This window comes from Phycodurus eques, chromosome 5 (assembly GCF_024500275.1).
Source record: "Phycodurus eques isolate BA_2022a chromosome 5, UOR_Pequ_1.1, whole genome shotgun sequence".
NCBI lineage: Eukaryota > Metazoa > Chordata > Actinopteri > Syngnathiformes > Syngnathidae > Phycodurus > Phycodurus eques.
This window is the reverse complement of record NC_084529.1, coordinates 7087587-7100844: the sequence shown is the minus strand read 5'-3', so window position 1 is coordinate 7100844 and position 13258 is coordinate 7087587. Positions and strand designations below refer to the sequence as shown.

Below are 13258 nucleotides of genomic sequence, written 5' to 3'. Positions count from 1 at the left end.
CCACTTTTATAGATAACGTCTAAAATCCGGTAACTTCATCGAGATTATGCTGTACTTCTGTTTCAACTGACCGAAAGTTTGTCTAGTATGCGTTTACAAGCATTATGCAGCAGAGTTATTGTCAGTGTCTCGTGTCAAAGTCCGTTGTCCTGTTCTACTTTTCTTCATGGAAAGTTCCAAAATACTGTTTTGTGACCTCCATGGTAGTATTATGGTACTCATATGACTCGTAAATTCCTGCACGATCTACTTTACAACTAAAAGATGAATAGATTAGAACAGATTATCTTGTGCTATTGCCATTTTATTTGTTCTTACTAAATATTCACCATGAATTACAGGTGTAATGGTAAAGGGACAACAAAACATCCAAAGTAATTTCAAAGTAACCTTCAACAGTCATCCTTATATCACCACTGACTATGTACATTTGTACTCAAAAGCTCCAAATATTTATCTTTCGTATCTTTCTGTTTGTGACACTAATTTACAGTATATCAACATGCAAGTATTGAGAGATTTCCAGTCCTTCTCTCACATGATGATGACTGCATAATTGACGTGCCTTTCTGTTTGCCTGCCTTTTTCATCAGGTACTTAAGCCAAGTCATGAGGCTCAACTTCACCCGAGAGTCTCACCTCCGGCGTTTCAACATCTTGCTCAGCTACAACCTACTACAGGAGATGGATTGGCTTAAGTACGTTGTTTTAGCCTGGTGTTACATAATCAAAATGTAGGTATTGAAGGCATTTTCCATTTGGTAGATGGCAGCTGGAGAAAAAGAGCAGTGTTGGCAAAATAAAGGGAACCTCAAGAAAGTCCATCCATTTTCTGTACCGCTTATCCTTTCTAGAATCGCAGGCGTGCTGGAGTCTATACCAGCTATCTTCAGGCGAGAGGCGGGGTACACCCTGAACTGGTCACCAGCCAATTGCAAAGCACATAGAAACAAACAACCATTCGCACTCACATTCGAACCTACGGGCAATTTAGAGTCTTCAATCAACCTAGCATGCATGTTTTTGGGATGTGGGAGGAAACTGGAGTACCCGAAGAAAACCCACGCAGGCACGGGGAGAACGGGATTTGATCCCCGGTTGCCAGAAATGTGAGTCAGATGTGCTAACCAGTCACCAGTTCAAGAAAGTGACTATATATAATCAGCTGGGTAATATATGAACCTAAATGGCACCAGACGACAAACTAATACATTGGTCACTGAAGCCCTTGTAATATTTTAGCGGATTGTGTTCATTATTTGACGATTAACTCGATGACGCCGGTGGATGGTGTCATATTTTCCTGTTCAGATGGTCACCATTACAAGACTGATTACGTTTGTGGCCAGTCAGCTCAAAAATTCCTTCACCATCAGGGTTATTAGACATGTATGATGCATGATATCAAAGCTTATGTGACATGCAGTGCTGAGCTCCTTTTTTCTATGTTTAGGTCTCTGCTGGAGTCTACCCACTCTCCAGTTGTGTTTTGCCACAATGATTGTCAAGAAGGTAAAAGCATGCACATATATCCTGTTTGTGCAAACTAAATGTAAACTCTATATTGTTTAAGGTTACTGAATGACAGTGATGTAAAACATTTGCGTTTGTTACTTTAGGAAACATCTTGCTTCTAAAAGGTCGCCATCAGTCAGACAAACAGAAACTAATGCTCATTGACTTTGAGTACAGCAGCTATAACTATAGGTATGTTTGCACACTCCTCACAAGTTGTAAAGACAAGCCATTCAAGTGCCCAATTGCTATATAAAGTTGTGGCCTAAATGTCAGGGATGTGTCGATTTTGCTTCTTCTTCACATTTGATTGTCCTTTTTTCTTTTCTAAAACATTGGTTTGATAATTTTATTATTTACATACCATGTCAGTGTTGCATCATACTCTATCCTAGCACAGCAACATTGCGTTATCACTGGCATACATTTTAAACAAATCACTTGTCCTGTTGAAATTTGAGAAGATCATTAGAGGTATATTTATACCGTGACAGGGTGTTTATCACCAATCTGAGCAATTTTCACCCACGTTCTTTGCTCCAGGTCAACATATATTTCTTTTAAATATGAATGTTCACGATATACTGTTCTACAGAGTTAAGTCTCTAGAATTTCTAAAATAGCTGCATCTGCTCCTTTAAAAGGAAAGTCATAATCTTTTGTAATGCTGTTTGAAAATCTGAACCTTTATGTAAGTTTCAGAAAGACTGGGTATGGAAAGTATTCAGACCCCCTTAAATTTTTCACTCTTTGCTATATTGCCGCCATTTGCTAAAATCATTTAAGTGCATTTTTATTTCTCATGAATGTACACACAGCACCCCATATTGGCAGAAAAAATTAATTGTTGAAATGTTTGCAGATTTATTAAAAAACTGAAACATCACACAGCCGTAGGTATTCAGACCCTTTGCTGTGACACTCATACAATTAACTCTGGTGCTGTTCATTTCTTCTGATCATTACCTTCATTGGAGTCCAGCTGTGTTTTGATTATACTGATTGGACTTGATTTAGGAAGCCACACACCTGTCTATATAAGACCTTACAGCTCACAGTGCATGTCAGAGTAAATGAGAATCATGAGGTCAAAGGAACTGCCTGAAGAGCTCAGAGACAATTGTGGCAAGGCACAGATTTGGCCAAGGTTACAAAAAAAGTCTGTTGCACTTAAGGTTCCTAAGAGCACAGTAGCCTCCATAATCCTTAAATGGAAGACGTTTGGGACGACCAGAACCCTTCCTAGAGCTGGCCTTCCGGCCAGACTGAGCAATTGGGGGAGAAGAGCCTTGGTGAGAGAGGTAAAGAAGAACCCAAAGATCACTGTGGCTGAGATGCAGTCGGCAGATGGGAGAAAGTTCGAGAATGTCAACCATCGCTGCAGCCCTCCACCAGTCGGGGCTTTATGGCTGAGTGGCCCGACGGGAGCCTCTCCTCAGTGCAAGACACATGAAAGCCCGCAGGGAGTTTGCTAAAAAAAAACACCTGAAGGACTCCAAGATGGTGAGAAATAAGATTCTCTGGTCTGCTGAGACCAAGATATAGAAGTTTTTGGGTTTAATTCTAAGCGGTATGTGTGGAGAAAACCAGGCACTGCTCATCACCTGTCCAATACAGTCCCAACAGTGAAGCATGGTGGTGGCAGCATCATGCTGTGGGTGTGTTTTTCAGCTGCAGGGACAGGACGAGTGGTTGCAATCGAAGGAAAGATGAATGTGGCCAAGTCCAGGGGTATCCTGGATGAAATGTTTCTCCACAGTGCTCAGGACCTCAGACTGGGCCGAATGTTCACCTTCCAACAAAACAATGACCCTCAGCACACAGCTAAGAAGTGGGAGACTGAGAGGACCGAGGAGAGGTGAAAGGAAACATTGAGATGCGACATAGGGGAAAGGTAGAGGTGGCAAAGGCCAAACAAGAGGCATATGATGACGTGTGCCAGGTTGGACACTAAAGAAGGAGAAAATGATCTATACAAGTTGGCCAGACAGAGGGATCGAGATGGGAAGGATGTGCAGCAGGTTAGGGTGATTAATGATAGAGATGGAAATATGTTGACTGGTGCCAGTAGTGTGCTAGATAGATGGAAAAAATACTTGATGAGTTGAGGAATAAGGACAATGAGTAGAAGAGGCAAGTGTGGTGGACCAGGAAGTGGCAATGATTAGTAAGGGGAAAGTTAGAAAGGCATTAAAGAGGATGAAAAATGGAAAGGCAGTTGGTCCTGATGACATTCCTTTGGAGGTATGGAAGCATCTAGAAGAGGTGGCTGTGGAGGTTTTGACCAGCTTGTTCAATCGAATTCTAGCGCGTGAGAAGATGCCTTAGGAATTGAGGAAAAGTGTGCTGGTGCCCATTTTTTAAGAACAAGGGTGATGTGCAGAGCTGTGGGAACTATAGCGGAATAAAGTTGATGAGCTACACAATGAAGTTATGGGAAAGAGTAGTGGAGGCTCGACTCAGGACAGAAGTGAGTATTTTTCGAGCAACAGTATGGTTTCATGCCTAGAAAGAGTACTACAGATGCATTATTTGCCTTGAAGTACAGAGAAGGTCAGAAGGATCTAAATTGTGTCTTTGTAGGTCTAGAGAAAGCCTATGACAGAGTACCCAGAAAGGAACTGTGGTACTGCATGCGGAAGTCTGGAGTGGCAGAGAAGTATGTTAGAATAATACAAGACATGTACCAGCGCAGCAGAACAGTGGTGAGGTGTGCTGTCGGTGTGACAGATGAATTTAAGGTGGAGGTGGGACTGCATCAGGGATCAGCCCTGAGCCCCTTCCTGTTTGCAGTGGTGATGGATAGGCTGACAGATGAGGTTAGACTTGAATCCACGTGGACCATGATGTTTGCAGATGACATTGTGATCTGCAGTGAAAGCAGGGAGCAGGTGAAGGAACATTTAGAAAGATGGAGCCATGCACTGGAAAGCAGAGGAATGAAGATTAGCTGAAGTAAGACAGAATATATCTGCATGAATGAGAGGGCTGTTGGGGGAAGAGTGAGGCTACAGGGAGAAGAGATAGCAAGGGTGGAGGACTTTAAATTCTTGGGGTCAACCGTCCAGAGCAACGGTGAGTGTGGTCAGGAAGTGAAGAAACGGGTCCAAGCAGGTTGGAACGGGTGGAGGAAGGTGTCAGGTGTGTTATGTGACAGAATAGTCTCTGCTAGGATGAAGGGCAAAGCTTATCAGACAGTGGTGAGGACAGCCATGATGTACGGATTAGAGACTTGCACTGAAGAGAAAACAGGAAGCAGAGCTGGAGGTGGCGAAATGAAGATGTTGAGGTTCGCTCTCGAAGTGACCAGGCTGGATAAAATTAAAAATGAGCTCATCAGAGGGACAGCCGAGGTTCGATGTTTTGGAGACAAAGTTAGAGAGAGCAGACTTCGATGGTTTGGACACATCCAGAGGAGAAATAGTGAGTTTATTGGTAGAAGGATGATGAGGTTGGAGCTGCCAGGCAAGCGAGCTAGAGGAAGACCAAAGAGAAGGTTGATGGATGTCGTGAGGGAAGACATGAGGGCAGTTGGTGTTTGAGAGGAGGATGCAGGAGATAGGCTTACATGGAAAAGGATGACTCGCTGTGGCGACCCATAAAGGGACGAGCAGAAATGGAAAAGAAGTGAGAGCAAGCAGTGTGAGAGTAGCAGAGTGTGTGAGCAGTGTGCCGAAAGGAAAAGAAGTGAGAGCAAGCAGTGTGAGAGTAGCAGTGTGTGTGAGCAGTGTGCATATTGAGAAAATGTTTAAAGAGTGGGAATGAGGCGACTGTCTTGTCCTTGGGAACGTGTACTTGTATCGTTTACCAATTTCAAGGGTAAACCGAATAGCTCACACTTGTCTGAACTCACAGAGAATAGCAGACAAAGCTTTCATTTTCTCCCACAGTCCTTTTGTCCCATCCCCCAGCTTCCTCCCTCCCTCCCACTCGCCTCCGCCCCTCCCCTTCACCGCAGCTCCTTTAAGGCTCCTCATATGCTCTGCTCATGTAATGTGATGTATACAAATGGCATACCGCGCACACAAGCTGTGAGAGCAAATGCTCTGAATTGATCAGGAAGAATGGACACACAACCATACCATGTATGCTGTATGTTTGTCAACTATGACATGAGTTACATGACCTACTTTGTAGCAGAAGGCTGTGAGAATACGGCCATGTTGTCATGGCTCCTCAGCCCCAATTTGCTCATGAATGTATTGATTTGAATACCATCAATTTAAACAAAAGATAAAATACGTTAGGATTTCTCACCATGTGAGATTGGGGCTCGAAACACTGCTAAAATCAGGCACCATGTTCAATATTATTGGCAAAGGTATAAGCGCTTCTGGCCATACAGGAGCCGAATTGTGTTAATTGAATAAGAATTATTATTATTTCTCGTGTATAATGCACCCCCCCCCCCCAAAACAATTGTCAAGTCAATAGTGCGCATTATACATAGGGATATGGGGGGGAAAAAACTTTCACATTTTATAAATGTATGCCGCCATCTCGTGGTTATGAAAAAATGTGTAGCCTACACTTTCATTCCAGTATGGCAGGGGCACGAATGACTGCATATATGTACAGTTGTGCTCATAAGTTTACATACGCTGGCAGAATTTGTAAAATATTGCTTTTTTAAAATATGACTGACTGAACAACAACCAGGCGGCACAGTGGATGACTGGTTAGAGCGTCAGCCTCACAGTTCTGAGGACCCGGGTTCAATCCCCGGCCCCGCCTGTGTGGAGTTTGCATGTTCTCCCCGTGCCTGCGTGGGTTTTCTCCGGGCACTCCGGTTTCCTCCCACATCCCAAAAACATGCATTAATTGGAGACTCTAAATTGCCCGTAGGTGTGACTGTGAGTGCGACTTGTTGTTTGTTTGTATGTGCCCTGTGATTGGCTGGCAACCAGTTCAGGGTGTACCCTGCCTCCTGCCCGATGACAGCTGGGATAGGCTCCAGCACGCCCGCGACCCTAGTGAGGAGAAGCGGTTCAGAAAATAGATGGATGGATGGATGGATGGATGAACAACAACCATTATTAATTTCTTTGTTTTGTTTAATGATAATGCTTTTCTGAAATGCTTGACCGTTTAATTTGAATCCCATTAAAATAAAATTAAATGTGTTTCGCCTGGTCCTTCGTTTTCTTTGAAGAATTGTACTCATTCTGCCTGGGTAATCAAATATATGAGCACAACTGTGTCTTTTCTAATTTACTCAATAAAAGTAGGGCTGTAAATTTCAAAATAAGAGCAAGTAAATTAGCATTATTTAATTAACTTTATTTCAGCATTAAATGTTCAAATAAAGTGCTAAACTTCAGAATAATTATTTGAAAAAAAAAACTAAGAAAATACTGATACTTCATGTTTTGATCATATGGGTAGAAGCAAAATCATGCATTGTAAAAATGCATTATAGAAAGGCAGAAGGGGTAAGGCAACTTTTGGGGTGCGTATTATACATGGGTGCACATTACACACTCATAATTATGGTAATCTCAACATGTTGTTTTATAAAATTTGACACCACAGACATTACCCATGAATAGTTGGGAGTTCTGTGTTTCAGTTCCTGGTTGTTTGGTTAAACCCTTCCTAGAATTAGTCTACAGTTACATCTTCTGTTTTTATGTTAATGTTACCAGCTATAAACCACAGGGCTTCAGTGCAGGGAGCCTAAGGGAGAAGTGGACCTCGATGGAAAAACAAGATCACTTACTCTCTTCAAGTGGGGGAAAGTGCATGAAAACACACGCAGAGTAGTACACGGGACTCTTACTTGGGCATTGATGTTCAGTAAATGATTATCTTCCTAATTACAACACCTAATTGATCCCTTGCTACAATTGATTCATGCTGGAAAAAATGATGCATAATGTCAGGTCTACTGATTCAGTGCGTGACGTTCCAAAACAGGAATTTGTTCAACAAATTTACATAGGGCCCAAATTGGGTAATTTCACTGTAATCTAAATCCTCTGAAATATGTATTTCATCTGTTGCAGGGGATTTGATATCGGCAACCATTTCTGTGAATGGATGTATGACTACAACTGTGACGAGTTTCCTTTCTTCAAAGTGAATGCTCAGGGTTATCCTTCCAAGGCTCAGCAGGTGTGGGATATACGTATTGTATAGAACTTCTTTGGTTGGCGACTGGATGGTTTTCACATCAAATTCTGACTTGAAACAACTTTGTGATGTCTCTGTACAGCTCCACTTCATTGAAAACTACCTGCGTGCGTCCGATCAAGGATTTGACAAACTAAGTCACGAGGACCAAATGAAAATGAAGGAGCAGCTTTACGTGGAGGTCAACAGGTAAGTAAACTGACCTCATTTGACACTGTCAGACAATTAATTACAAAGGCAAGCGGCAGTTAAAACCAAATGTCTGTGTGCGGTGCTTTGGGACACAGGTTTTCCCTTGCATCCCACTTCTTTTGGGGCTTGTGGTCTATCATCCAGGCCCGTCTCTCTACCATCAAGTTTGGATATCTGGTGAGTGTTGCGATTTACGACTTGTACGCTTGCATTAGGTTAAGAAAGCCAACTAAACATGAATTGAATACAAAACATACACGTCGCGCAATATTGACCTGCAGGGGGGAAGTAAATAATTTTGTTAAGCACTGGTCACCATAGGTCAGCTCAGACTGCCATGTCAACCAACATGTCAAATGTTTGCTACACATTGCACTCTACTTTGTTTGTGTGTGTGTCTGTGTGTGTGTGTGTGTGTGTGTTTGTGTGTGTGTGTGTGTGTCACACTCAAACAAACACAGCAGACCTCCGCCCAAGCTCTAACAGTCAAGTTGTCAAATCAATGGGTGAACAGCTGCAGTCTACGTTTGCAATAAGTTAAAAAGAAAAGGCCCAAATCTATATCTCAAATATCTTATGATCAAAGGAAACAAAATTTAACTGATTCCATTTGATCACCCAACTCAACTTTATTTACGTAGCACTTTCACAACAACCGCATCTGTAACAAAGTGCTGTACATACAACATAAAAGACACTAATTAGATGATAATAAATAACTAAATAAGTGTTCTTTTCTCATTCAAATATACCAAGGCTCCCTTTACATTGGCATTTTGCATACAGGAGGTGCAGTTTTTTTTTTTTATTCCCTTTGTTGCGTATATTGTTTGAAGCTGTTCTTCTGACAAGGAGTACGCTATTCATGTGGCACAGCTTGAAGCAGGCATCAGGTGCAGGTGGAGATGGGCCTGGCTGAACTTGAAGGCCAGAACAAAAAAAAAAAAAAAGAAATGAGACAAATATAATTTTAATTTCACATTTTTACATCAACATGAACTTGAGCGGTGTTTATTATGCCTTATTGTACTCTTCAGAGTCCTCCAGATTGCTTAATTTATGTTAAAATCTAACGGTTCTTAAAGATTAAAGGCAAATGTTGTCAGGGTTGTACCTGAACAAGTTCAATGAACTTAAGTTCATATTTTGGTTGAACTTGAACTGAACTTAGTTCATTTCTGCCTGATGAACGTTACTGAGACGGCACTCTTTCTGGTGCCAGACCGGTTTTCGCATGAAAGTTCATATTCATTCAAGAGTGCCATGTTTTGTTAGGGACTTCCAGGACAAAACCCGGCTGAACGGACTACACAGTATACGAGCCTTTATATGTCTTGAGGATAAACGCCATATTTGGGAACCCGCCATTTATGTTTACATTACAGCTGTACGATTGTGTACGTTCAGGGACACTGCGTAGATGGGAGTGAATGTGTTCTTTGGTACATAATTGTAAGAGTTGATTATGAGGAAAATTATTATTTGTGTCAGAATGATTTATTTAAAACACACTGTCAAAATATGAACTTGATTTTTTTTTTTTTTTTTTTTTTTTTCTAATTATAAGACTAGAATAGCTAAAATATTTTGTTAATATAGTTAGCCACAGCTGTGATAAATGCCGTTATTAATGTCTTTTCACCATCGTTCCGGTCATACGTTATTTTATTTTATTCTTCTATATATTGCGGGGTTTTTTGTTGTTGTTTTTTTGGTTGTTTGTTTTTTTGCACATTAAAGACAAAAGCCCTGTTTGTGTTTAAATTCCTCCTTTTAAAACTAAACTATTCAATCAAGTTTTTCCTTATGTTTTTGAGATTGTAGGGTGAAAGCTGCAGCTGCCTACTCGTGTGCACTGATGATGGGGAAATGAAATAGCCCATCAGCAACATATTGGGGGGGGGGAAATAACTATGATGTCGTGCATTTTTGGAACATTGAACTTAGTTCAAAATGTTGAATTATGAACTATGAACTTTTTAAGAATGGTGAAGTGAACTTTTAGTTTGCGTAGAAAATGAACTTTGCCAACACTGAATGTTGGTAAATTAAAAGTGAATTGTACTCTGGCAGTAATTCTTTCGCCGACCACTAAAGGGAGTTGTATTATTTAGGTTGACTGTCTTCTCATTTAGCTTTGTTAAATGATGCAAAATGTATTACAGTAACTTAAAATATTGACATTAAAAACGTGCTGTACATAAACATCTAATCTGTGTTTTGATTCTTTCTGAAAATGATCTGCATTGTAGGAGTATGCCCTGGATAGATTTGAAGCCTACTTCCAGCAAAAGAAAATGTGGAGCGTCTAATGGAGCGAAAAGATCAGATGGACGGACAACGTTCTCCGATGAGGGAGGTCATACAAGCTGTTAAAGATTCCATGCTTTACTTACACTCTGCCACAAGAGTATTTGCTGGCTGCTGTCGGTGGTGGCGTCCAATCAAATCCCAAGTCTGGGTGCTCCTCTACACCCCGAATTCTGCTGCAGCTCAAAGTTTCAACTGCTCTCTACTGACAGATTATTTGGTCAGGGCTAGTTCTGCTTCTGCATGGCTCAATTGATATGACTAATACAGGCTATGCCTGAAGCTGATAAAAAATGGATTTCAGTTGAAGCCAGACTGGACGCATTAACATTGCATCAATGTACGTATATGTTATTGATCATTCTGTGGGAAAGGGCCAAAATGTGAAATTCTTGTTGTAGATTACTGCTTACTTAAGCATCCAACTTTGTATATTATATATAGACCTTAATGTACCAGTAACCCGGCCCTCTCTGTTACCAATGGACTGTCTTGCTGGTGGTCTTATGACTTGACAATATACTGTTGAAATACATGCTATTTTAGGTTTTAATGGCGGTATTTTCAATGTAGGCCAGGGAAAGGAATTATGGTGTATTTCCATGTGTTGGAATTGTCCTGGGTTGAAGACGCTCCGATTCAAATCATCAATGTGAAACCGTCATATATTAGCTCCATTATAGAGTATTATGTTATCTGTCATTTGATGTAACGGCACACTAACTCTGACACGGCTCGGGAGCACTTAGTGTAAATATGGATAACTGTGAGAAGTAAGTATACAGTCGTGACAGTGCAACTGCAATTTCTGCTAAAATAACATTCCATCTTCGCTTTATAACCTTGATAAATTGTTGCCTTACTTTCATCGGGGAATTGTAGTCAAACATATTACAATGAAGAAAAATAGTGTTGAAATTCATCTATTACAGTTCCATGGCAATGGAATCATAGACTGTATTATAGTATTGGGTGAATAAGAAAAACACATTCAAATTGTCTGTCCTTACATTTGTGCATTTTTTGTTTGTTTTTGACATGGGGGGGGGGGCAATTGTAATGATTTCTGCAATTGTCAATACCCATGATAGCTGGCAAGCAAATTAAAACAAACACAGCAGCCTGCTAAGCTTTGAAAATGCATCTGAGTTGGTCACACGAAATAATCTACATCAATAGGCATCTGCTTTGTTTAATATTTTACATTAACAGATAACATGCGTTGTACTTTACGCAGCTTTGTGCTGGAAGCTGTGCAATCACCACGAAAGGTTTCTAGACTTAACAGTACTTAACAAATGTATAGGACCACCTGAGACCATCCAGCATTTTGAGAAGTCAGAAATTACATTGGCAAAACATTCAACCTCTAAAACAAAATGTCTGTTCATGAAAGTAAATAACTATAGTTTGAATTTCAGTCCGCATCCTTTCCGACCCCTCTAGTGACTGTTGACTCACTTAGTATAGCGACAAAGTGACAACCCGGCGTTAAGTTGGCAGCACATTGGGTGGTGTAATACATTTGTTAGGTGCTGTAGCTATGTAATAGTATTACATTTGTCTCTCACTTTTAAGCCACTGAGTTTTGATTTTGGAAACCCCAAAATGTGATCATGTGAAGTATACAGTTGGCATGGTCTCATATTGTTTGTAGAAGAGTTGTGACTCTTAATATATGTGATTTACACTGAATACAAGGAAGTGATTCCCATCGCGATCTGCATCAGTTGTCCGATGTTGGAACGATCCTGATTTTGTTTGACTGTCCAGTGTAGCACTTTTGATTTCGAAGGACTGCAGAGGAAAAACAAAAGTACTTCATTGTTAAACTGGGATTCATTTGAGTTGTTCAACGGTTTGTTTGATTTTGGATGCAGTTCTTCTTTTTAATTATTATTTATATTTAACATGTTTATGTTTGTAGTTCTATGATTTGGAGATGCAACGGGACTAACGGTGCATCAGTATACTGTCCATTAGACTTAAGCGAAGATTTTTCATAATGTGAAAGTCTGAGCCAAGTTTAATTTTGTTACCTTTAATAGAATATGGCTGGTAATTGTGTTTGTTTGACATTACATAATATATCCTCTATCCATCCATTCTCCGAACCACTTCTCCTCCCTCGGGTCGCGGGTGCGCTGGTGCCTATCCCAGCTATCTTTGGGCGAGAGGCGGGGTACAACCTGAACTAGATGCCAGCCAATCGCAGATCATATATCTTCTTTGACAGTAATAAGGAGCTGTAGCCATTTTAGTTTTTGGGCAGGTTTTGAGTATGTTGTGACAGTTATGAATTAAATGATCTGTAATAAAGGGGAGCTGGTCAAAGCTGACATTTATCTGGCCGACAACCTACAAACTAACAACTGTTCTACAACCCTTGAACATCATAAAGTCAAACTCAGCCTTATTTGTATGTCTTTGATTGAACAAATTACAGGGAGACCAAATCTCAATCCGTTGTCTCCGGCATCTTCCGCCATGATACTTGGTTTGGACCAAACTTAAACTTAAGGGTAGATCCTGGCCTACACTGGTTCATGGCTCTTTTGTCAATGCTTTGTAATTTTACAATGATTATGGTAAACATTTCCATGTATCAAAATGTTTTTGTTTTTTTTGCGGAACATTATTGCATATATGCATATTGCTGTTCACACTGGGCCATTTGCTACAATTGTAACGGAAGGGAAGAAATACACTCACTGTTCACCAACTCGATTGTGGTTCGCAGTGACACGTCTCACATCTGGATTTGAACATGTTCACCATTTGTAATGAATGCTGAACTAAACTGAAAAAGGTTAACGCTACACTACTGCAGCATAGAAAACATGAACCTCATCTGTATTTCTGTCTTGCACTAATAAAAATAAAAGCAAAACCTGAAAATATCTACTTTGCCTTATGTGTTGGGGGGGGGGGGGGGCTGGGTTAAAACTGTTAATGACATTGAAATGAGCGAAACAGTTTGATTCGTAATACTTTTGCCAAGGTGTTTGCCCTGCTGAAAGCATCGGCGACCAAGTAAATGTAGATGTTTCCGTTCTACTGTGTGACTTCACTGTATACACTTGAGACAGCCTGAATATGTTCGTTGAAA

General features: G+C 40.7%; 1 protein-coding gene across 2 annotated transcripts in view; it reads left to right on the top strand.

Annotated features, from left to right (window-relative positions):
* The window catches only part of chka (choline kinase alpha), a 28125-nt gene extending 15095 nt beyond the window's left edge, over positions 1 to 13030 (top strand). For both annotated transcript variants that reach the window (XM_061677289.1, XM_061677288.1), the window contains 7 exons: positions 594 to 698; positions 1454 to 1512; positions 1620 to 1707; positions 7521 to 7629; positions 7730 to 7836; positions 7935 to 8016; positions 10092 to 13030. In XM_061677289.1, coding sequence (XP_061533273.1) covers positions 594 to 698; positions 1454 to 1512; positions 1620 to 1707; positions 7521 to 7629; positions 7730 to 7836; positions 7935 to 8016; positions 10092 to 10151 — 610 coding nt within the window. In that variant the 3' untranslated portion in view covers positions 10152 to 13030. The remainder of the gene's footprint in view (positions 1 to 593; positions 699 to 1453; positions 1513 to 1619; positions 1708 to 7520; positions 7630 to 7729; positions 7837 to 7934; positions 8017 to 10091) is intronic.
* Positions 13031 to 13258: the final 228 nt, after the last annotated feature.